Raw genomic sequence first — 25,173 nt, 5'->3', positions numbered from 1 at the left:
TTTAAAGTGGGCCCAATCTCCAAAGTTTTTGTGAGCTTCCTCTCTATGTTTTGATTCTCCTTCTCCAAGTCATTGACTTTAGACTGTAACTCCATATTCTGCACGTGTGTAGCATGCATAGCATCTTCAATGACAGACATTGCTTGTTGTAGGTTCTGGTTCTCTCTATCCTTCTCAGCCAATAATCTATCCTTTTCCATCAAAGACTGCATATTCCCTTGTAATCTTGTCTGCATATTTGTCAAGGTTTGATGAGCCCCTGCTATTCCTTGTGTGACAAGTCTGCATGTGTATCCATACAATCCTTCATTGCCTTCACAAGCAAACTTTACAAATGATGTAAGCCCTTCAAATTGTGGTGGCCTTCGAGTGAGTGGATCGGGTGGATAAATGCACCCATCAACCCAAAGGTCCACATTTTTTTTCCCTGCATTTCTTTCTTGTTGCATCCTGCATCTTATTGCATCATCTCTTTCCACAGTTCTTTTGAACATTGGTGCATATTCATCCTCCAATTGAAAGTGAATATCTCTCTTTCTCTTGGTACATCCTGCACCTGCATTCTGCAAAAAAAAAAGTATGCAAATGTTAACTTGGATTAACATTCAAATAGCAGAACTACACCCCTTTGATTCACTATATCTGTGTTTTTTTAAAAACCCAGTTGGTTCTTGTCTCTTTCTCTTGCTTTCAGTCTTGATAGACCCTAATCAACCCCTAATCAGCCTGTAATCTTGGCTTTTAATCTACCTCTAATTAGCATCAAATCTTATCTTCTGTTCTATCCAAAATATTCTCTCTCTCTCTCTCTCTCTCTTTCTCTCTCTCTCTCTCTCTCAACAAAAATTCATCAAGGAAACCCTAAACACATTCATACTGAAGCTTGGCTAGTGGAAAACAATAACATCATCTTATCTTCTACCCTAATTTACTATCTGTCACTCTATCACTTATTTTCTTTGTTCATCTCACACAGTCCTCTCTGTCCCCCCCCTTCTCCCCTCCTCTCTCTCTCTCTCTCTCTCTCTCTCTCTCTCTCTCTCTCTCTCTCTCTCTCTCTCTCTCTCTATGAATTGATGCTTAAGGACTGAACAACAACTGTGAAGAATAATAACATCACAAAGATTTAAAAAATAAAGATACCTCCATTATCACTGGATTGCTTGTAGTATAGACTGTTGAAGACGGAGATTTCTTACTGCATATTTCTGAAGAGGAAGATGGCTTGTAGCAGGGTAGAGTGTGTTGTAGATAGAGATTCTTTGATTTCAACAAACGGTATCAAAACTACTCCTCAATGCTGCTTCAGAAGAACTCGTATGCAAGAAACCATATTCTGGAGGGAAAGAGAAGAATGCACAAAATTTGGGACAAAACTAGAGCTTTCTGAGGGAATGAAAAAATGCCCAGAAATAGGTATATACTTGTCCAAAAAAGACGAAAATTTACAAGGAAACTCTTGAGTCAAAAAGGTGTCTCTGGGTAAAAAATAATCTTAAAATATGATGTGTACGTCATTTTATATCGTTTTTTAACTTCCGCCCTTTTAAGAAGCGAGAATGAGAATGATTGAAAAGTCATGAGGGCACTAAAGAGGGCATTAAAGAGTCATGAGGGCATTAAAGAATGATTGGCTGCGTTTTTAGAAAAAATAGAATTGTATTTTTTTAGTTATGAGGATTTTGAGAAAAAGTGACCTTATCCTGTAGTTTGGGAATAAAATAATAGGTGAAATCTATTGAAAACACAAAAACGAGATTTTCTTGATTGTAGAAGATCTCTTTTTATAATATTATTTTGGAATCTCTTTTTAGAGAGAGAGAGGTGAGAGAAACCCCTTAAGGGGCAAAAAAGAGAGTCCATATTTCTCCTAATGAGTACCACAATTCCTTGTCCCAACCTACTAGCCACATGGAACTCTTCCTCTGAAAAGATTTTATCATACAAGGGATGTTGTTGGGTAGGTGTAGCGAGTTTGACACAATAGTTAGTGTTCTATTGCTTCTATTTTCATCTTGCTTATCTCACAATAGTCAGTGTGGAATCAGAAAATCAAGTGCATCTCCACAAATTTGGCTTTTGACATGGGCCTCATGACCTCATTTTTTATAGTGGCTATATAACAAGAGAAAATGTGTTGTTGCTACTCCCATGTTAGTGAATTTTACAAGATCTTTGTATGCATTTTAGTTGGATTTTCAATGTTAGCATGGACGTGAGGACATGTTAGTGATGTCAACATGTTATCTAGCTCTACAAAGGCACCTTACTTCTGGTTCATTAGTTTTCTACACTATCTCTTGTGCCATCTCTATTAGAGATTTCTTAATGTGCCTAGGCTTGATGGAGGTTTTGGATGTGAAAAAGGTCTTGTGAAGCATTGGACTTATTGTGCTCTTGATCAAAGAGTTTACATCCCCTTGTAGTATCAAACCAATAGAGGCTTGTTCTTTGACTGAAATGACATATTTCATTGCAACCGATAGTTGTGACTATTGAGGTTCCACCTCTAATTTGATAGTAGTGATAGTCGACTCAGTGGACCAGCTACTTTTGGTAGTTAAGGATGAAAACTTGTTCGGATCCTTGGGTTGATGGGGAGTAGTCTTGGTCTTGGAATTTTTTAGAGTAGCTTCTTAGCTCTCTTAAAGAGGTCTTGTTTGTTTGTATATGGTGTCCTTTTCTATCCCTTATGGATGCATTCCCTTAGGTTGAGCATCTATAGGAGAACTATAGTAGGATGCTATTCCTAGATTTCTTGTTTTTCCTTTGGTGGAGGAAGGTGTCTTAGATTTAGGAGACTTCAAGAGCTTAGCTAGACAAATAACTACATTGGGCAACTATAGGTGTGAATTTTGTGTCTTTCTAGGAAATTTATTTTTTACCTTGAGAGCAACGTCATTGAGAGGAGGCTATTTCATGCTTCTTGTTGATTTTTGGAAAACATTGAGTTCTCTCATGGATTGATAGGTATTTAAGGATGTTTCCTATCTTCTTAGTTGGCTCTACTTCGTCTTTCTTTAAGCTTTCCTTTGCGAATAGAGTAACATAAGGGTGCCATTTCATTTCCTCTTTTTGAATTAATGGTTGATTAGACATTGTAAGCAAGGCCTTACCCCCTCACTAGATGTAACATTAGGTTTTTGTTGAAGCCATTTTCAAAGAATGGAAGAATTAACCCCCCTACTCATGCTGCCAACTAGCGGACCGACCGGGGGGGGGGGGGGGGGTGCCGTGTGTCGACAGAGGGAGGGGGGGCTGCCGTGGATGATGAGAGGCATGGGCGGGAGCTCCAGTTGGTAGGAGGATAACGTGGGCAGGGAGTAATGATTACTCCCTCTTCCCCTCCCCCATACTTTGCATGGCGATGGCCATCCACCTAGCTGCTCTATTGGGAATAAGGGGGGGGCCTCCATACCTTACCAATTCCCGGCCCCCCCGTAAGAGAAAAGAGAGAGAGAGAGAGAGAGGGAAAGGGAGAGTAGGAGAAAAGACAGAGAGTAAGGGAAAAGAGAGAGTGAGAGAGAGAGAGAGGTAAAATTTCCCTCTTTGAAGGCTTCCAAGCTCTCCTTTCTTTTCCTCCTCGTTGAGAGGTTACTCACGGGCGGATTCCTTCCACAAAGAGTCAGCTCTCTTGTAGCCTGGGTGCGTAGCTGTGAAGCAAAAGATGAATTGTACGATGCCTCCCAAGCGAAGTAAGGTCCAATCGAGTGCGAATCCTACTTCGATCGATGGAGCCGCAGGTCAAGGAACCATGTCACTTGGTAATCAGGTGCGCCCCATAAATCCTAATTTGATGGGAACTCTTAAAAACGTAGTTTGACTTCATTGGGAAGGGATAAGTATTCTCACAAAAATTTATGATAACTAACCACCAATTTGGTTGCATCATTCAAGCATGTTGGAAATTGTGTTTTATTGCACTCTGGCATGACTTAGAATGAACAACTTGCACAAAAGATTTCACATTTGTGTGCACTAAACGGCAAGGGCTTTATTGATTGAACTCGCAGTGCATTAGATTTATGCACTAGCATTAGCATGCGTAAGAAGTAAAAGAAACTGAAAAATGGGTTATTGCAACGATAAAGCATATCCATCAATAAGCAAAAATCATACTTTTTGCATTGAGAAATTTGTGAAATTGGAAAGGTTGGAGTAAAAGCTTGAATCTAGTCCATGAGAATCGTGAGTTACTACAATAACGGTTATGTATGTTTAGGTCTTTGTAATATTAAGCCGGGTATTAGGCTCCTATAAACCTTTAGAGAGATGTAGCTCGCACATGCTTTAGGTCTGATGAGTTTAAAAGTAAATGAGCCAAACTATTGTTACATTCATAGGAGGACCTGGAGACGAGTAAAACACTCGTTGGTCTCTATGCTACATCTGGCCCTGATAAAGCCAAAACAACCTCGGTGATATCACCCTTAACCATGACACAAATCAATGTTAATACAAGAAAATTTGGGTGTCATTTTTCTAAGACCAGAACCTTGGACTTAAGGCTAGCAAGCTAGAACAACTACCATCCAGATATAGATCCAATTACATAATTACTCGCTCCTATCACATAGAAACGGGGTCGGAAAGAAGGTATTCCCTAACCTTTGGAGGATATTGGAAATTTCCATCAAGGCTAGAAGGACAAACACTAAGCGTCAAGAGAGGGACCCCACCTTAACAGATGTCTCAAGCACTTACCTGCACCATTGTTTGTGCTTGTAAATTTAGAAACACCACTTGTGAAAGATTGTATGACCCCAAACTCATTAAAAAAATGGAAATAATGAATCAGGTTGAACTTTTGGAGGGCGTGCCAAACCACCCCTAGCTGGTCGCCAACCCTAGCCAAGGGGGTTCTAAATAGCCGTGATGGGAACATGGACCAAACCCGCCACCACGAGAGGTCTCTCCGCGGGTTGGTTTGAATGTAGGAGGACGCTTGGATGCCGGGGGTCCTACTCAAACGATTCATGTGACTCGGGATAGATTCTCAAGGGCCCTTGTTACTAGTGCAAGGTAGAATCTTGGAGGAAATCAAGTGCATCCCCATGGATTGCGGATATTGTTACTTTTGAACAAGACTTGTATCTTTGATGAAATGCTAATATTAAGTTCACTTCCAAGGAACCTGTTTGAATTTGTTTTCGTGTCAGTGCCATAAGATTACATGAACGAACCCTATTCCCTAAGAGGCTTAATTAAGGAAGATACTTTTACATGTCACACATAAATGTGATAGGGATAATTAGATAACTAAATTACGCCTATTGAGGGAAGCGGGTGGGCGGAACCCCCGTTGGGTCTATCCTATGCCAGGGTGTTCCCAGAGGACTGGGAGGCTTCTCACAAGAATTTGCCATCATTCAACCTTTAGACAGCGTGGGTTAGTATCAGATTCATACCGTATTAGGGGACCGGAGTGGGACTATGCCCTATGGGAAGAGGGGTTGAGTGGCGCATCCCTCTCGTTTCTCATTCCCCTTGAACTAAGTGGAGTATGGATTTGCTTCGGATTGGATAGCTTTGCGTAAAGTGGTCCCAACGCTAGAATGCTGTCAGGGGGACTTGACCAATAGGGACTCAAGTTTCAGGTCAATCCTAGTGGGTTCGAACGTTCCATTGCGAGGCAAACTCGGGAAACCCTAGGTGACAAACCCCATGACATTCTAAGGGAGTGCCGAGCGGCGACGCTTAGATTTGTTTCCCAATGGACTGCTAACATGTGCTTGGACAGCCAATAGGCAACACGTCACATTGTCCTTGTTGAAGTTGTGATGATCTTTAGATTTTGGTTTTTATCTTGATTAGTTCCATCTCCTTTGTTTTGGGCTTTGTCATTCATCTATGTTTTGGGATTTTTATCATTTTTTTAAAACTTGGAATATGGTTGTGATGGTTTTGGTAGCTAGATCCATTGGTTTCCCACATATAGTACCCTTGAGAACATAGCAATGTTTTGGAGATCCATCGTGCCATGGTGCTAACTCTCTATCAACATTTGTGATGGCACTCCCAAGATCTGCCATTCCTATTGTGTGGTTGTATTTTCTTTCCAGCTACTGTTGTGTGGCTCTTAGTAGCCAAAGTTGTTGTTTTTGTGCTAGGAGGGTGTCTTGACTAAGGGGTTCCCATTGCTCTACTTGTGCCTTGATTACTTTGATTAGAACTTCATGGGTATTACTTTCTAGTTTTTTTCTTGACTGAAAGCCAAGCTTCTTACCCTTTCCTTAAGAATTGGGAAGGGTGCCTTTATTGAAAATAGTGATTATATTGATCCCAAGTAGGGTTGAGTGTATCTAATGGGCTTCATACTCCACTTCGCATTTGGTTGAGCCCCTAAAAATTTTTCGATGTAGGATTTCCTTTCCCACATCTTTGTGATTCAACAACACATAAAATATGATAGGCATGCTTTTAGTTTCTATGACCATCAAAATTTTGCATTTTCCTAGGAGGAATATGGGGATCCTGTTTGCAAGATTTGATTGTTGCATTTGTTGTTGGTGCAAGTTTTGGTTGTTCCATCTTAGTCCGTGTGCATTGTAGGCCAAGAAATAAAAGTTTGATCTTTGTTGATGGGCGCTTCAATGATATGCTCTGTTTTTGTGATTTCTTTGACCCTAAGATAGGTTGACAAGATGTGTTCTTTATCTTTGGGGTCATTGTTTGAGGCTTAAGCTCTTTGAATATCAGGTCTAATTGTAGGCTTGGGTGTGGTACTACCTTATATTTTAGAAATCTTAATACATGTAAGTGAAGATGTACCCTACGCATTAGGGGTTAGAAATGGTAAGAATTTTGGGTCCTCACTAGATCTATTAGTTGGCACTTGTTTTGCTAGCTCTGTCATCCTATTAGTTGGCTAGATGAGAATACTCTTGAATCTTTGGTTACTCATGTGAACTTAGGACTCATAGATTTAAGGGGAAACTTTTCTTTATAAGAATATCAACAAGGTATCAAGCTCTCAATAGTTGAATAGAATCCTTTAAAGATCTTCTTGCAAAAATTTCCTTATGTGCTCATCCTTGTAGGAGTTTTGCTCTTGTTTGTCTAGTTGTGTTATCTTCTATCCATGCTTGTGCCTTGGATACTCAAGCTTGCAAGTGCTTCCTTTTCTCAACTCATTCCTTGTTAAAAGTTTCTATTTCATAGGTCAACTCTTGCACTCCATTTTGATCTCACACAATGTTTGCAAAAAAAAATTCATGACCACTTCCTCACCATCGTAGCACCAACGAGTAGCCACATGTGGCTAGAATAGTGGAGCACCACCATATGCCTCTAATATGCATTACTTTTTTAAACTCCATATATCTCAATCGACCTCCTAACTAGCAAATTCACCCATCCCTAAAGCAAGAACACTAGCATGTCTTTAATGGAAACACTACTCTTTCTTTTCTACTCACAACAAAATGTAGGCTCTTTCTACTCTTGTTACACCTCTTCTTGAAATAAAAGGATAGTTAAAGATCAATACTCATGTGCTAGAGAGGATGTTGATACACTCAATGGTATGGAAAGTGATAGGCATTGCACTCAAGGATGAAGATGTTGGTGCTACTTTTGAGGATGGATAGCAAACCCCTTTACTTTAGAAGCCATGGCGGGTGCTCCTCCTCCCTCTCTTACTTAGACACCCTCCACCATCAGCTATGATTTTTATGTGCTTTTCCCTTTCAATACTTCACACACTTTTCTTCCTTTTTCATGTGGTACTTGCACAGTGGCATGCGAGTGTGATTCTTATGTGGATGAGTGAATGTGATGGAGTGTGTTTATGTGGCTAAGACTTGTGTGGCTAAGTCTATGTGTGTTGGAGTCTTATGTGGTAAAGTCTATGTGGTGGAGTATATGTGATGGATTCTTATGTAGTGGACTCTATGTGATGGAGTTTGATGTGGATTTGGTAGAGTCTATGTGATGGAGTCTTATGCTATGTGGTGAGTATTATGTGGCTAAGTGAGCCTACGTGGTTGTTTCTCCTCTCACTACTTCGCATTGTAATGCTCTCAAACCTATTCTCAGCATTGATGATGCCATTCCTTATGCCAAATCACAAACAAGGCTGAAACAAGGCAAGAATAAATGAAAGCAAAGACAACCAATGCTTTCTCTTTTCCCCCCTTTTCAATGAATGATGCACAGAGATAATAGTCCTATAACTTGAAATATAGTATGCTCCATGGAGAGACAATGATTGTTGGATATCATTATCTCATCAATTCTCTCCTTTCAGAGATAGAGGCTATTTGACTCCTTCCTCTCCTTCAGCTTCATAGTTCTCTTCATTGTTGCAAGGCAACGATTGTTATCCACCCTTGGCTCCTTAGGAGCTATCCATTTCCTCACCTACTTTGTCTTGCTCCATGAACACCAATTCTGATACAAGCATTGAGGAGATTGTGTGATAACCCTCCCTCCAGTCCCTCTTCTACTCAAGTTTGAGAGGCCACCTCTGGGGGCTATATTGCTATTCTCACTCATGGCATCAATCCCCTCTCCAAACATCTAAAAGTGCATCTCTAAGCTTCACTCTATTTCCTCCATCATACCACTAGGCAATCACATTTGAGAAAGTTCAAAATATAAGATGAAAATATTGAACTCCCCTTTTCCCCTTTTTAATACAAAACCACAATTGTCTTGGTCAAAACCACTTTTGCTACTTATCATGACATCTAGGCCCACCACCTTATTCAAGTTACAGAAGGTAATTGGATGTTGGACATTACCATAATTGGGGGACTAAAAGTTGCAAAATCATAAAATTACAACGAAACCTTCACCAATTTGCACCATCAATACAACGTCGACCATCCATATCAACTCGCACCGCCTCCCAAAATTAATCACGATGCCACAACAAAACCTGAATCACCGATTTTGCACCATCTACTCAAACAACCCCGAGATCCAGAACTAATGTGCCGCTTTCAATAATCGGTCGGTACATGATGCGCTGCGATGGGATTTTGCAAATTCCAGACAATAACAAGAGGTTGATAAATCACGATGCAATAATAATTCGACTCGCCATTTTGCACCATTAACGAGTTCAATCTGCAGGACGTTGAGCCTCCGACCATCCAGACCACAGCACTCGCATTCAATCATGTTGCGAGTAATTCCCCAATCACTCGAAAGCTTGCGGGCTGTTGAAGAAAGATCATAATATCATATTAACCTCAGTCTTCAAAACTTTGCAAAGACCAAAGCAATCAGTCTGATCGAAAGCTATTAGGACCCTATTGCAGCTGTTAGGATCCTGTCGAGGCGATTAGAATTGAGGCAAACAGCGCATGTAAGTGGTAACGTTTATATTGAATTTATAAGACAAGATAAGAGCTGGTCTAGTACGCTCACTCTTGAGGGCAAGAAGTGAAGAAAACAGTATTTAGCATGTAGGAGAGGTTTCCATTCAATGGCCAAATCAGAAAGCTACTTACAAACTCAGGTTTCCCCACTCAACTTCTCCCCAAACTGTCTAAGGGCAACCTGAAGCTTGGCTGCAACCACAAGGTACTGACCTGCCTGCACAGTGTCCAAAACATCCAGAACCTTTTTCAGTGTGTTCCTTCTCAAGTTGTCTGCCTGTGTAGAAAGCTCCTCAAGCGTTTCCAACTTCTCCTTCATGGCATTATCCATGTCATCACCAGCATCAGGATCACCATGCTCAGAATGCGAAGCCGCCCCAATTCCAGCACTGCCGCCACCACCGCTGCTGCTATCACCTGGCCTAGCCTCCATAATCTCTTCTTGCTCCTTATGCACCAAGGTTTTCAGCACAGGCAAGTCTGCAAAGCTCAGTTGCAGCATAGCCATCTCGTTTCCGAGCCGCTCCTCCTCTTTACAAGTTGCAACCTGGAGCTCACTCACTTTGGCCAGCTGGGAAGAAGAAAGGGATGCAAAGGTGGCTGTGTCCAGGCCTTCAAGGAACTGGGCAAGCTGTGCCTCAGTCTGCTGGCCAGCTAGAGCATACACAAGCTGGAATGCCATCGATGGGCGCCACCCGCCCATCCACAGGAAGGCCTTCTCCAAAGGAGACCTCCATGATGGTGTTATGATCTTCAATATGTTCTGCTGGGTTGCGTTGTCCTTGGCTTCATAGTAGTAGTCATAGTGCTGTATCACCTGGTCTACTAACTTCTTCAGCTCTGGTTCTTCCATGCCAGACTCTAGGGCTTCATGCACCTGGTTCATCAGCTCCTCCTGCTTATGAGTCCAGCTTGCATAGAAGTCTTCAAACTTCTCGTTGTGAGGGCCAAGCAGGCAAGCCATGGGAGGAGAGAGGGTGACTTCCCGGATGTGATCAGATAGAAGGGGTTAAACCCAAAGCATTGGTGGTGATGCGATCGACAGAGTGAATGTCAGCTCATACTGTGGGGCTTAAAGCTATCGAATTGTGGCTGATGCAATCCCGATTACTGATTCAGATGTGAACAATTGCACACTGTTAATGTAATCAAGCCGCATCGACACACACAGTTGTCTCTGGTAAAAACCATCAGACTAGACATATCAAGAACAATAGACTGCATATATTCAGAACAATTGTGTATATTGTCTGCTACACAAAATGCGACAAAATGTGTCTGAAATGTTTATAAAACACTGAAAACAGAGAGAGTATTGTAATCGTGAGGTAGACAAATGCTACGAAAGGATTTGCAATTAGAAAGAGAAAGCGGAATTGATGGATGGGTACGCACCACGAGAGAGTGAGGAGCTGTGGCGTGAGCGCGATCACGAGGCCTGCTTGTGTGTGATGGAGCGTCAATCGTTGATATGAATGAGAGAGAGAGAGAGAGAGAGAGAGAGAGAGAGAGAGAGAGAGAGAGACTCTGAGAGAGTCGGTTGTGATGAACGAAAGAAAACCCCGATGGGCAGCATTCAACCCAACTGTCGGGATGTATATCTGGGTCTGGATACATATAATGATTGAAATGCAGACCTCACCTTCCCTTTTTCGGCCGTTTCTGTCTTTGTCTTCTTGTTGGGCTCCACAATCTTTCCAGGCTGCCACTAACAGATAGCTACTGTCGCCGCCAAAACCCACATAATCCTCAACTTGCTGCTTGATCCTCAACTTGTTGCTTAATCACAATCAATGTTCGATTGATTGCGCATAACCCACATAACAGATAGCTACTGTCGCCGCCAAACCCACATAATCCCCAACTTGTTGCTTAATCACAATCCATGATCGATTGTGGGTATCGCATCGCCCGCGGATCCAGGATCATCAGATCAACTTGCACCCCCCAATCCATGAATCACACATTAATCTCCACCCACGCGTACAGTAAGAGATGCCGTATTAGTGGGGTGCTTAGGAGCCTCCTATTTGACGTGGAAAATCGGCTACACACCACTGCACATGGACGTTTTTTGAAGGGAAAAAGGTATCCCTCAATCATGTGTCGCAATGATATAGGTCGCGCATTTTGTGGAGGTTGGACACTTTTGGGCGAGCAATCTCCCCCCTCTTGATATCCTTCTCGATGCCCAAGGTGCTCAACGTCAATACATTTTGAATTAAAAATTATTGTGCGCCTGACAGGAGTTGAACCCTCGCCTATCAAGGTAACATTGAAAGCATTTAACCACTAGACGCCAAGCTTCACTTTTCAACATTACGCATCGTTTAGTATATAAACCTATTTTTGGATTGTTTTGAGGGCAAGCTCGGTCATTGCCCAATAGTGTGTAACCGCCCTAAGTGTGGGAGACCCTAGAGGAATTCTTGTCTAGTTGTTAGGTTAAGGGGCCTAGTACTAGACATAGATGAGACCTAATACTATGGCATCTACAAGAAATCCCCTTGCATAGCCTTTCCCTTGAGTAATGCTACCTAGGGAAAAATTCTTAGCTCCCTCTGATCACAGTTTGTAGAGATAAAAGCTCAAAAAAACATTTCAATTCATTAAAAATGGCCCACAGAAGAATAGTGGGCAAGGACCAATTATGATGTAAGGCATGTGGAAGATAGTGGATTCGTTGCCCTTCAAGCTAGCCGATCATATCCTTCAACTTTTGCTCTTCTTCTTGAGAATGAATTTACTTAAATTAGGGTATCAAACTGTCAAGAAGTGAACTGAAGAGAGAGAAAGAGGAGAGAGAAGACTGTAGAAGAGAGAGATGGAGTGCAAAAGTGAGAGAAAGAGAGTGACAAGAAGAGAGAAATATTAGAATAGGAGAGAAAGACAAAAAAAAGTAAGAAGCCATTGAAGCTGAGCAAGGTAATGAGAAGAAGGACAATAATATATTAATATGTTAAAAGATGAGAAAAATTACATGTCCCCTCCTTTTATACCTATGTCAGTGTGACATGGTATTACTATTACTGCACACTTAAACCACTATTCTTCCCAGCTTCTTACAATCCATCTCGTCCCAAGGGTTTTTGCCGTCAAAAACAAACTTACAAAGATTGGAAAAGGATGGATAGAACAAAGTACTACTATGTTTTCAGCTTTACAAATGGGAAAATGAATAAAAGATGAGAGACATATGGACTGAAATGAAGGAATGGAAGTAAGCCTCAGCTATATTTCTTTAATTGATGAACTCAAAATGAAGTAGACAGTTTGCTATTTAAACAAATCATGATGAACCAAATCTGCCATAACTTCTGATAGAAGTATCCAAACGAAGCATGCTACATGTCAAAACGTAGCTCTTAAAGAGTACTTTGACCCTATGTAGGTGGAATAATTTAAGAAATTAGACAAAATAAAAACTATTCTAAAACAATATGCTGTCAAGTCCCTGTCTGCATCGTAACTAGCTCCATAGTCAGTAAGCTTTAGCCACCAATGTGTCCCTTAGGTAAGGAAACTCATCTAATATGGAATCAGACCTCAAAGAAGGTTCCTCAAGTGCCAAACCTTTCCATTTGATCAAGTATTCAATGATGGAGTGAGAGCAAAGTTTCTTCTCATGTTGACGTATGGCAGCCTCTGGGATATATTGAATAAGACCTTCTTCATCAATAAGTAGCAGCTCATCAACTGTATCAATAGGATCACCATAGAAAGGCTTGAGTTGACTAATATGGAATACATTATGAATCTTAGTGGAAAAGGGTAGCTCCAATCTATATGGTAAGTCTCCAATATGCTTCAGGATCCGGTAGGGGCCATAAAATCTGTGAGCAAGCTTATTACCATATTCATCTTTCAAAGTAGAATACCGAGACTTAGGTACCTTCAACAAAACCAATTCTCCTTCTTGGAACTCTAAAGGTCACTTATACATCTTCATTTGGTCTTGGGCTTTCCTAAGATTCATCTTACACTGTTGAAGAAGGGTCTGCATTCTTTTCAATTCTTCTTTTCCATGAGGATTGATTCTTTCATTAAAAATGACTATGGGTAAGGGCACCTTATAACCATACATAGCCTCAAAGGGTGAAACTCCAATACTAGCATGAGTGGAGTTATTGTAGGAAAACTCAGTTACGTGTAACCAAGAATCCCATGAATTCTAGATATCATAACAGAAATGGCAAAGATAAGTCTCCAACCACTTATTTACCCTTTATGTCTGTCCATCAGTTTGTGGATGATAGGTTGTAGAGGAAGCCAATGCAATATTTCCATAACAAAATATTAAAAGATCCTGGATCCCGTGCAAAAGCAACCCGAAGTAAATCTCCCACAACCAAGAAACACTGGCTTAAGTGCTCCATCCTCATGTACTAATAAACATCCACCCCGCGTTGTGCATAGGAAATCGTGGCTCAAAACCGTAGTCCACCGCGGGAACACCCCTTCACGGGAAAAAGGATAATGAATTATTTGCAATTTTTTTTAATCACTCCCTCTCCTTCACCCGTTGCATGGCGGGGAGAGAGAGAGGGAGTATTTGTTGGAGTGTGGAGGGGCATGGGGAGGAGGGCATGCAACCTGCCACTTGTGTGGCCATCCCCCACGACACGGCACACCGCCCCCACCCGACCGCACCCCCCCACGACGCGGCGCATCCCCCCCCACCCTACCTCGAAAAACCCCGCTCAATCCACACCACCCCACCACACCTCCGAAAACCCCGCCCCCCCTTTCACCCCATATAAGCCCCCCTGCCAAGCTTTGGGGGGGGGGGGGGGGAGGGGCATCGTGAGGAGCTGCCGCCGCCTATCTACCTGCCGTCGTCATCGCCCAACTGCCGCCGTCGTCGCAGGCAGCTGCCGCCCCCATCGCCATCATCATCATCACCCTCATCGTCATCTTCACCATCATCATCCTCACCAACACACGTCATCTCTGTTTCTTCCAGAAGCTTGAGAAGCTTCTCTAGGCCAAGTTCACCCGTGCCTCCTGGTTTTTTTTTAACCGTGTCTTGCAAGGCCCGATTCCTGCGCAGGGAAGGAGATCTTGGGCAGTAGTAACCTCGAAGCTCGTAAGGGAGCCAAGGGAGAGTTCGCTGAGTCGAAATTTACTTCGTCAATGGCTCCTAAGCAAAAGTCGAGGGGAGCACACGCGGGAGCTTCCACCCAAAGTACGAGAGTGGACAACACCTCAATATTGAATGCCCAGGTTCCAAATAATATTCCCGCATGGAAAGGTTGCATAAAGCATGTTTTAATTCACATAGGAAACTTAAATGCATTGGGAAATTTATATACTCGTTTGATTTACAAAGTTTAGTTGCATGACGAGTACTTGCATTTGCTTGCATTTCCATGGTTAAGGGTAGTCACATTTTTGTACGTATATTACATAACTTAAAAGATGAAATTGTGCAAAGGCGTCCTTGTTGCATCTCGCAAAGGATAGGGCCTATGACACATAATGCACTTATGTAACAAATTCCTGGTTGTGACTCGTTTATAAGAAAATTGTAGACGGGCATTAAATGATGTCTAAATAGTTGCAATGAAAGGAAAAGATTTATAATCTTTGACAAAAACATATATTATGCAATTAGCATGCAAATGGATAGTTACATTTTAGGTTGAGATAAGCGGTAAAAGAAGGATTAAATCAATGATGTATTCATTGGGATCTGGTCATGAAAGAATGGTGCATCCATGCATAGAGTTATTTTATCAAAGTTTGAATTTGGGAAAGAATGCATCTTCACTAAAATACTAAAGCTTGAATTCGATGCATAAAACGTAGGGTTTATAAGAATAGCTCTGAATGTCAATCAATATCGCATAGGGCAAGGAAAAGAAAGCTCACTATAGATCATATAGTTGCATAAAGGCAAAAGGTCTATGGTCTTGAAATTGCATATTCTCATGGAATGATACATCTCATACATCTTGCAGTTATTTACATCTTTTAGGGAAAGTATTTGCATCTCTAAGGGAAAGATCACCTCTAATCGTAAGAAAATTAGATCAATTAGGTAAATCACATGTAATTGTGTAACTCACATGAGATTCATAAAGGCGTGAATAGTTGGCATATGACGAACACCTCAATGTGCTAGGTTAGGTTAAGTTATATTAAAATTCTGCCTAGTATTGCACTTGGGATGCTGATTTAATATTTCCGATCTCAAAGGTCCTACCCACATTCTCGAAATGTTAGGATTATCTAATCGCCCATGCAAGAATGATCTAAGGTTCTCACCCTAAGGATCAGATGACCAAATGCTAGACCTCCACAAGGAATTTAGGGACCCTAGGGCCAAAACGTTTATCAGCCTAGTAGGGTTAGGGTTTGGATTGGGTCAATAGGACTCCCAAGCCCTTATCTTGATCAAAGGTATTCTTGATCAAGAAATACCATACGTTGAGAGATATAATCCTACAAGTTAGGTACTAACACCTATCTCGTGCAACAAGCTGCAGCGTCATATGCTTTTGCAACTAAATCACAAGTCAGTACCGCTACACCTTAGACCAAGGTTGGCAAGCTCTAATTACAAATAAGCTTCTCTGAGAATTGAGTAGTTGCCCTACTACAACACTCCCTCTTGGGAACTGTCTTGTCAAGTTTAGGGCAATAGTGAATTGCCAAGAAGCAATTTGACCAACCAAGTTAGGACAACGGGGTTGTCCAGGATTTATTGACCATAATATAAGGAAACCTAAAGTAGCGACAATTTGGGTTAACATGGTATAAACCCTAACCCAAGGAAAAAGGGCAAACAAGCAACTCAGCTTACAAAACCCTTGGGATCTTGCCAAGTCGCGAATGATCCAGTATCGAATGCTGGAGGTATTCGGGGAGAAGGAATTACACCTTAGCAGTTAGCCGTACAAACAACCACTGGAATGCTCATGATTGTACACTTAGGTGCACTGTTTGTACTTCTTGCTCAAGGAACTAATTCAGAAAAAATAACTAATGCTTCAGGTTAAAAGCCTGGAGGGAGAGGCAATATCAGTTACCTCTGACTGTCTGCCTGGCCCTATCCAAGGGTATTGTTAGCCGTGCCGGGTACGTGGACCAAACCCGCCGCCGCGAGAGGTCTCTCCATGGGTGCTACTTGGAGCAGGATGACGCTTGGGTGCTAGGGGAGGCTCTGACCGTAAATTCCTTACTTTGAGATCTTGCACAAGAGGCCGACGTGACTGGAGATGGGATCTCGAGGCTCGTATACTAGTCAACGGGCGAAACTTGGAATAGCGATCCCTGAGGATTGCTAGGTTAGCCTTCGGGCAGGTTATTTGATGTATTCCAAAGACTATGATAAATAAAGATCAAATGTTGAAAAAGGAACTTACTTGACATTGTTTTTCTGTGTCAGTGCTTAAGTTACGTGAAGGAACCAGTGTTTAATTGGTTAATTAAGGAAGTTGTTTTTGCTTGTCAAACTAAATGTGGTAGGTAATTAGATAACTAAGCAACCCGAGGAAAGTGTGGTGGATGTGACCTTGGGTCCGTCCTACGGAAGGGTGGTCTCGGTTGGCCGGGAACTTTTCTCAAAGAAAATTGACAGCGAGGTAACAATGACCCAGAATCTACAGAGCTAGAGTCCCAATTTATGCTGTTTTAGGGGAATGGAATGGGACTATGCCTTACGGGCAGAGAGGTCGAGCTTCGCATCCCTCTCGTTTCCCATTCTCCTTGAACCAAGTGCAGTATAAATCGGCTTCGATTTTGATGTTTCTGCACAAAATGGTTCGTTGGGGCTCAACACTAGCTACCTCCTAGGAACTTGACCATTAGGAAAACCCTGATTTGGGTCGGTCCTAAGTGGGAATGGCTAGATGCTTCCGCTTCGTGGCAGACTCGGGAAGACCTTGATCGCAAACCCCGTGACACTCCTTGTGAGTGCCAGGTGACGCTTTCTAGACTCTTCTCGATGGGCTGCTAAGATGTGTCCTACTAGGGACAGGGGGGACACATTACAGTTGGTATTAGAGAGAACCAATGGGATCTAATATTTACAAGGGAACTTAATGAAGGGAAGTAGAGCAATGTTGCCACTGAGAACATTTCCTTACTTACTTATGGATGTTGGGCTGCAGAGTCGCGAAGCATGGAACAAATTCTTGGTGTTCCAAGTTATGTTTATGACTGCAATGCGTCCTTCGAATTATCGATGGAGGCTAGGCATGATGAATATTCTAGACAGTATCTACAATCCTTCACCCCTGTACATGGAACGGAGATGGACAGGTGAATCAGGAATATATTACATAGCGGCCCACCAACTTGCGTACCTTCAAACCAACTTGAAGAGAATCAAGTGAATGGAGGATTTAAAGATAATGAAGCTGTTCATCTTTGTTGAGGCTCACACAAACGCAACCTTGCATGTCGGCGGTCGGAAAGTCAAGCAGGACAAGTATGTGTACGAAGAAGTGACTCGAGTAATCCCTGCCGACAGAATCAAGGTGCTGGGACGTTATGAGAAGAATGGGTATCAAAGGAAGGGATACCCCAAGCTTCCTATGACTTATCGATTCCTGAAAATCCATGACCCCACTCCATATTATTACTCAATCCCCGTAGCCGAATGTAATACAATCCTATTTTTCCCAAACTAATGTATCAGCTTGTTCTACCTTCCCAAAATAAATATACTCGAAAGGGCCATGCCCACATGAATGAATAAGATTTTTCTTATCACTGTCTGTCATGGCTGTAAGTGTTGGTAAAGGAGTTAAGTGATTAGGTCACTTGGCTAAAAGTTAAACTGGGCATATTAATGTAATGTGAGAAACATTTAGCAAGTTTCTAACATAAAGAATCCTATTGCCTAAGCGCAACCTCAAGTGCAGATTCCTAGTCTGACCCCTGCACTAAGTACGCTTGTAATTCAAGAGAAGAAGTTCCTTCTCAAACCATTTGAATTCGATGGTAAGGGAAGGACCGTCCAAACTGACGCCGAGATATGGATTGAATCCATGGAGGATTATTTCGAGGCAGCACGAACTGCACCCGCTAACCAAGCCATGCTCGCCAAACTGAAGCTTATCGGTGAAGCAAGACTTTGGTGGAAATAATGGTGCAGAGACCAAGGGATCTCGGAAGGGTCAATTACTTGGGAGAAGCTTTAAAAAGCTGTGCGAGGGAGATATCTACCACCTGCCTATCGCACACAGAAGATGAACGAATTCTATGAATTAAAGTAGCTTGGACTATCCCTGGATGCATATTATTCAAAGTTTGTCTCTCTCTTAAAATACGTGCCACAGATGGATATGACACAACAAGTGTCAAAGTTTTGTGTTGGGTTAAATCCACCCATAAACACCCGCTTGGAATCAATGCATCCAACGGACCTACAAGACACGCTCATTTGAGCTACACTGATAATGCAGGAGGTGCAGACCAAGCCAAGGAATAACAAGACTTGGTCTTACAAGGATCAGAATAAGGGAATGTATAGGTCACAGGCTAAGAGAGCATAGGGCCAAAACCAGCGACAAAGGAAGAAAAATAGGGCCAACAATGTCAACAATTTCGTTCCTACACAAGGTAATAGCCGCAATCTCCGTTGCTTCCATTGCAACGAGCCTGGTCACTTTAAAAGGCAGTGTCCCGAGCTTAGCAGAGGACCACGTCAAGGGCCATTCCAAGGAACCATTCATGGCCAAGGAGCCACCATCAGGGCCAGAGGGAGAACCTCCAATGTTGCCAACAAGAAGCTGGGTGATGAAAAAGATCCATCCATGGAAGCTGACATTGAGAGGGCAACGGTTCATGCCGCTCTTCACAAGAAAGGCCCGAATCGCCAATTCTCAGTGATTCAAACTCCATCGGATTATCACGGTAAAAGCTTCAAAACCTTGATTGATTGTGGCAGTACACATTCCTTCATTTCACCAATCTGTGCAAAAAGATTAGGAATAGCCACAATAGATGCACCTACCTTACTTGCGGAATTAGCAAATGGTCGTGAGGTCTCTTGTACTAGGCAAACTGCTAAGGTGAAATTCCTACTGGGTGGAAAGTCGACTTCGGTCAGATTCAGGGTAATGAACCTAGGTGTCCACGAATGTTTGCTCGAAATGGATTGGCTAATACCCAATGACGCCCATATTCACTATGGAAAGGGCTATGTCTCCTTTCGAAATTCTGAAGGGGAACTAGTTACAACTCAAGGAGAGGCTGGTAAGCCAAAAATTCAGCTGGCAAAAGCAACACGGATAATAAAAGGAGTTAGGAAGGGCCTACCTGTCTATTTGATTAAGCTAAATAAGCTAGATCAGAATCAGGAATCTAGGGAAGAACCTTCTTGGTTAAAGGAACACGCAGACGTATTTCCTGAAGAGCTGACAAAACTTCCTCCTCAAAGGGAAGTCGATCACGAAATCAAGCTAGCACCAGGAGCTGCACCAATCGCAAAGAGACCATATAGGATGTCCATCCCGGAAGCGATTGAGCTGAAGGAGCAACTCAGGCAACTGTTAGACCGAGGCTACATCTGTCCTAGCAGTTCACCATGGGGAGCTCCAGTGCTGTTCCAGAAGAAGAAAGATGGAATGCTTCGGCTATGCATTGACTACAGAGGGTTGAATCAATCGACCATTAAAAACAAATACCCCATTCCAAGAATAGATAGCAACCACACGGGTATTACAAGAACTCACTACTTCTCTTCCTCAATCTCCTAAAATTTCTCCTAATGATCGTGGTCCCTCTTCTATGAAGACAATCAAACTAATCAGGACTACATTAAAACATCCCAAGCATAAGCTCAATATTAATGCCCTTGAAGGAGGTGGCCCAATTCCAACAATTTGTGTCAAACTACTATCCTTAAGAAAATTCAATATGTTTGTAGACACTCTGGTGGATACCGGTTCCAGTTAATGATTGCTCTATATGAGCTTTTCTGCCCTAGATGTGGTGTAATATAGCAATCCCATTATAGTGGAATTATCTAATAACAAAAATTTTACTCTCTCCACTATAACTAAATCTTTTCTTTATTTGGAAGATATCAAACTACCCTTTGAAATTCAGCTATAATGAAACAATTGAGGCATGATTTGCTTCTTGGTACTGATGTACTTCTGCATTTAGTCCCTTACAATTTTTGGGCAAAACATATTTCTTTTTTCTACTTCAGGAAAAAAACTAGCATTCCTTTGCTAGAAAAGGTTGGCCAAATTATTTATACTATTTCTCAACCTCCTTGTCATATCAAAGTAGAGCACAAAAAGTTGGCTTCAACAAGAGTTATAGAAACATAAAGAGGACATTCAATAGATTCAACAAGCTATGAAAGTGTATATGTCGAAGGCTCTTATTTAAAGAGAAATGCCAAAATTTATCTTTCACTTAAGGACAATGCAATCCCCATAAAAGCTATTCATGAAGGCATGAAAGAAGAAGATCTAGAATTATGCAAGCAAGAAATTGTTGATCTCTTGCCTAAAGGGCTTATTGAACCCACTAATTCTCCTTGGGCTTGCCATGCTTTCTACGTGAACAAGCATTCTAAGTAAAAAAAAAGAGGCAAGAAGAGTAATTAACTATAAACCTTTAAATAAGTTCTTAATTATTGGCCATGGTCATCCAAGTCCTATCAAATAACTTCTCATCAAAAGGATCCGTAAAGCCAAAATATTTAGCAAATTTGATCTCAAATTAGGTTTTTGGCAACTACCAATTTTGGCTATAAATAGGTTTAAGACAACCTTTTGTGTCCTACATGGATAGTACTTCCTCTTGGCATCAAAACTTCTCCTACATATTTCCAAGGATGGACAAATTATGTGTTCTTAAAGTTTTCTTTTTGTTCGGTATGTATTGATGATATTGATGATATGTTAATTTTCACTAAAATTGTTGAGGAACACCTTAGCCATCTTAAGCTTTTTATGCAAGCCATAAAGGATGCAAGCATGATATTATCTCCCACAAAATCTATATTTTTTGTAACCAAAGTAGATTTTTTCGGTTTACAAATCCATCATGGTATGATTAAACTCCACGAACATGTTCTTAAAAGGATTTTAGATTTTCCAAACACCTTGCCAAATGCAAAAATGCTTCAACAACTCTTAGGATGCCTAGGCAGGGTGTCTGGAAATTTTAAAATCTTTTGTTCTAATTTTGGTATTTCTTCATAAAGCATTTTGGCTACAAACATGTTTAAAACAGCCTTCTATGTCCTACATAGACACTATCAATGGACAATACTTCATTTTGTCATCAAAACTACTGCATCTACTGTCATGTCCATTATTTCCTTATGTCTACTATCTAATATTGCTACCATACAAGAGACATTCCAACAAGATCTCCTAGTAATAACTCAAAGAAAAGAGTTATCGAGTCTGGATGTGATGCAATGATTGCTTTGATTTGTGGATGTATAGAAGTCCACCATTGCCACAATCCATCCACACAAAACCATGTGTCATGGCATTAAGAATTAACATTCTATTGGCATTAGGTTTGTCAAGTAGTTTTTGTCCAACATAAGCATACATCATGTAAATGAGTATTTTAATTACATCTAGAGTTTTTTTTATCCATTGACCATATAGAAAAATTACCAACTTTAGCATGTACATCCATTTTTTTTGTTTGAATTTCTCATCCTTATAACCCTTACTAGAATGAGCATTGAGGTACTCATAATCTTCACTTGTCGCACAATGAGGGTTGATGGGCATAAAGTTATCATCAATAACACTATCATTGTTCTCATCAGAAGAGGAGATGCTATAAATGAGTTGCTTCTAGGGTGAAGTAGGGGTCTGCTCTATGGATTCGCCCATCATTCCAAAATCATATTTATTCTGTATATACCTTCCAATGTCATCTTGTCTAAATGTTCAGGGCCTATTTTTAAGGGCATAGCTCAGAGTAATCTATCTTCTCTTTCTTGCACCATTTTGATTGCAAGTTTATCAACTTCATCAAAAGTCTTTTGGTACTCTTCTATAGACTAGCCCTCAAAAAGCATTTTCACATATTCATCTAATTGTTTTTGCAAGTTTGGTATACCTTTTATTGAGTGGTACCATTGTAGCTTTCCTAATACAATCTAGAGGTAGGCTCATTGTAGAAGAAAGTCCTTTATGTGGAAACTGGCCAAGACGTCAGACTTTGGACATGGTAGCTGTATGCCAAGAAAGTGGCCCTAGATGCCAAACTTCAGATATAATGCAGTTGCATGCATCATTTTTTGGCAAGATTTCACATATGTACTCAAAGGGTCCCAATGCACCCTATGGTCAAGTTTTGTTGCATAAAAATACATGATGGTTAGAAATATTATCTTTTCTAGATCATCTTGTAACAAGATATCTCTCTAGGTAGAGAGATCCACAAATTCCTTGGTAGGAAGTTGGGACCTTGGTCTAAATAGATCGTGCATGTAGCACTTCAAACTCAATATCCGACACAAGTTATCCTTCTTTAGCCAATGAAATATATACCTATGATGGCATCACTGTATCTAAGCTTGTGCCATCATATCTTCTAGCCTCTGCCATCAGGATGTACATCCACATAATCATAATCGATGAGTTCTTCCATCAAATCCCTAATAAGACAAAGAACAACTCCTTTTCCTTCATTTCCAAGTATTGTAGCACATTTGATAGAAGAAAGTACTACACGCCATCTACTTCAATGGGTGTCAAGGAGGCAAGGTTTTGTTTGTCGACTTGTGACTCTTCTGAAGAGGATGGGCACCGTGAGAGCCAACCCTTGCTCTACCACTACCCAACATTCCTCTTGAATATTTATTGGCTCTTCAATCAGCTCTTCTCCCCTGTATATGATAGTAATAACTTTTGGAGTTCTATCTTCATCGTTCTCTTCCTCTATGGGTGTATCCAATGCAAGGAGGTAAATCGCCAATGCACAATCATGCTCCACAAGCTCCAAAGGTGTTGTACTTGGTGTATTGCCCATGGGAATAGTGTATACTTTGTACGAAGGATCCATGTGAGCCAAATACTTGTTCACCACCTTTTGGTGGTTCTTTCCTTTTTGAAATACAATGAACTATTCCAGAGACACCCAAGTCATGTCAGATCCCTCAATGGAGTATGTGCAGCAATAGTGGTTAGAAAGTTTTCCAAGACCTAAAGGGGGGGATCCAACAATGAGAGTATGCATTCAAGGTTGAAGTTCTTTGAGAAGACCTCAAAGATCTCATCACCCTAACTAGCAAAGAGAGTCTCATGGATCCATGTGTCAAAGTGTACACAAGTATCTATCACAACAACAAGGAGAAGGGATGTAGTGGATGTAGAAAGATGAAGAGAGAATGTATGAAATGAAACAAAGAAACAAGAACTAAAGTAGTTTCACTTTAAAACCCCTAAGTTTTAGACCATTAAAGGATTGTTCGCATATGATGTTTAGTTATGGCTTTACCTAATGTATTTGTAAATTTTACATGCATATGTAAATGTGTCAATGTGGCAATTGCCTATTGTATAAGCTATGATCTAGAAGGAGTCCCCCCGCCCTCTTCCCCTCCTTACGTAGCTATGCGCATGTATATCAAATGTCAATTAAAAGGTGTCATATATGTTCAAAATTTTCATTGTAAATTACATGAATACACACACATCTATCAATTAACATGGAAAAGTTGTATTTGCCCCATCCCCAAGTGGATGCTTGGATGTATATGTCTTATCTTGATAAAACAATATGTATATATGTTCAAAAGAATCAAGGTTAGGGTAGATGTTTCTCTCCCCCATTGTGCAGTTAGGTGCATGCATCTTATCTCAAAATTTGAAGTATGTGTACATATACACATGTTTGAATAGTTGTGAATATAATTACATAAATACACTAATTAAAAAAATTAAAATATTACAAGTGTATGATTTTGCAAAGTGATAATATTACATTAGCCAAAAAAATTCGAAACTTTACAAGTGTTGGATATTACAACTTGTGGAGTTGGAATTTTAAGAAGACTCTACTATTTCTAAAATATATGAAGCCACGTACTTTTCACTGGGAATAGTACCCTCAACTCGGCTTCAAATCTTTCTACTATCTAATTCAAAATGGAAGCCAACAAGTGGATTCTCAATTAATATTGTGCTTTTCTAGTACATTATACTCAAAGGCCAATCATCCTCCATTTGTAACACTTGGGGCTCGCAACCCTCACAGATAGCAGTAACATCCAAAGTTGTACTTTTACATGTTTCTTGATCAAGGCACAACTATTCATCCTTGAGTATCCTCCATCTACAATACTTAAACATTAGAAATAAAGTCTACCGTGTGACAAAGTACCTACAATTGGGAACGAAAGTTAACTTATCCACCTCGAAGTAAACAAATAGTCAACTAAGAGAGTAAATTTTACCTGAAAGCTATGTACCTTGTTGTGACTCAACACTCTACTATGTCAAGACTATGAGTGATTTTTGATATCGAAGTTTTGCCTAGAATCCTTATTATATAATCCTCCGATGCACTTTTCATGATGTATGTGCTTTTGGTATATCTCATACCCTCACATTCCTTGAACATATGTGCACAAATTGTGTGCACATTCTTTGAACCAGTGCTTGGCTTCATAGAGTTTAATACGTCTATTGAAACTTGTGTTATACATGGCATATCCATATTGTCCAGTACAAAGGAATCGCTTACCATAGCAAAATAGTTGATCAAGAGTTTGTGCTTCACCTAAACCTTACACAATACTTGCATGTCACAAAAACATAACACTTCAATAATAACCAAAATAACTAGTTATTCATGAGTTCTTGTAATATAAAAGAAAATTTACCTTTAAGGTAGAATATTTGCA

At 40.8% G+C, this 25,173-nt stretch overlaps 1 protein-coding gene across 2 annotated transcripts; it reads right to left on the bottom strand.

The window, feature by feature from the left end:
* Window positions 1-8,797: 8,797 nt before the first annotated feature.
* Window positions 8,798-10,869, bottom strand: LOC148038394 (protein DELAY OF GERMINATION 1-like). Of its 2 annotated transcripts, none has more exons than XM_087675418.1 (2): window positions 10,722-10,865; window positions 8,798-10,503 (listed from the first exon to the last, which is right to left on the bottom strand). In XM_087675418.1, the coding sequence occupies exon 2, from the start codon at window positions 10,288-10,290 to the stop codon at window positions 9,463-9,465; it is 828 nt and encodes a 275-aa protein (XP_087531544.1). In that variant the 5' UTR covers window positions 10,291-10,503; window positions 10,722-10,865; the 3' UTR covers window positions 8,798-9,462. The 2 variants fall into 2 exon arrangements, with proteins under 2 accessions (XP_087531544.1, XP_087531543.1); XM_087675417.1 differs by having other exon boundaries at window positions 8,799-10,436; window positions 10,722-10,869.
* Between the last annotated feature and the right edge of the window lie 14,304 nt (window positions 10,870-25,173).

This window comes from Lygodium microphyllum, chromosome 3, assembly GCF_053477565.2.
Source record: "Lygodium microphyllum isolate KBCC chromosome 3, Lygodium_microphyllum_v1.1.10, whole genome shotgun sequence".
NCBI lineage: Eukaryota > Viridiplantae > Streptophyta > Polypodiopsida > Schizaeales > Lygodiaceae > Lygodium > Lygodium microphyllum.
Note: the sequence above shows the minus strand (reverse complement) of the source record. Positions and strands in the feature narration are given on the sequence as shown.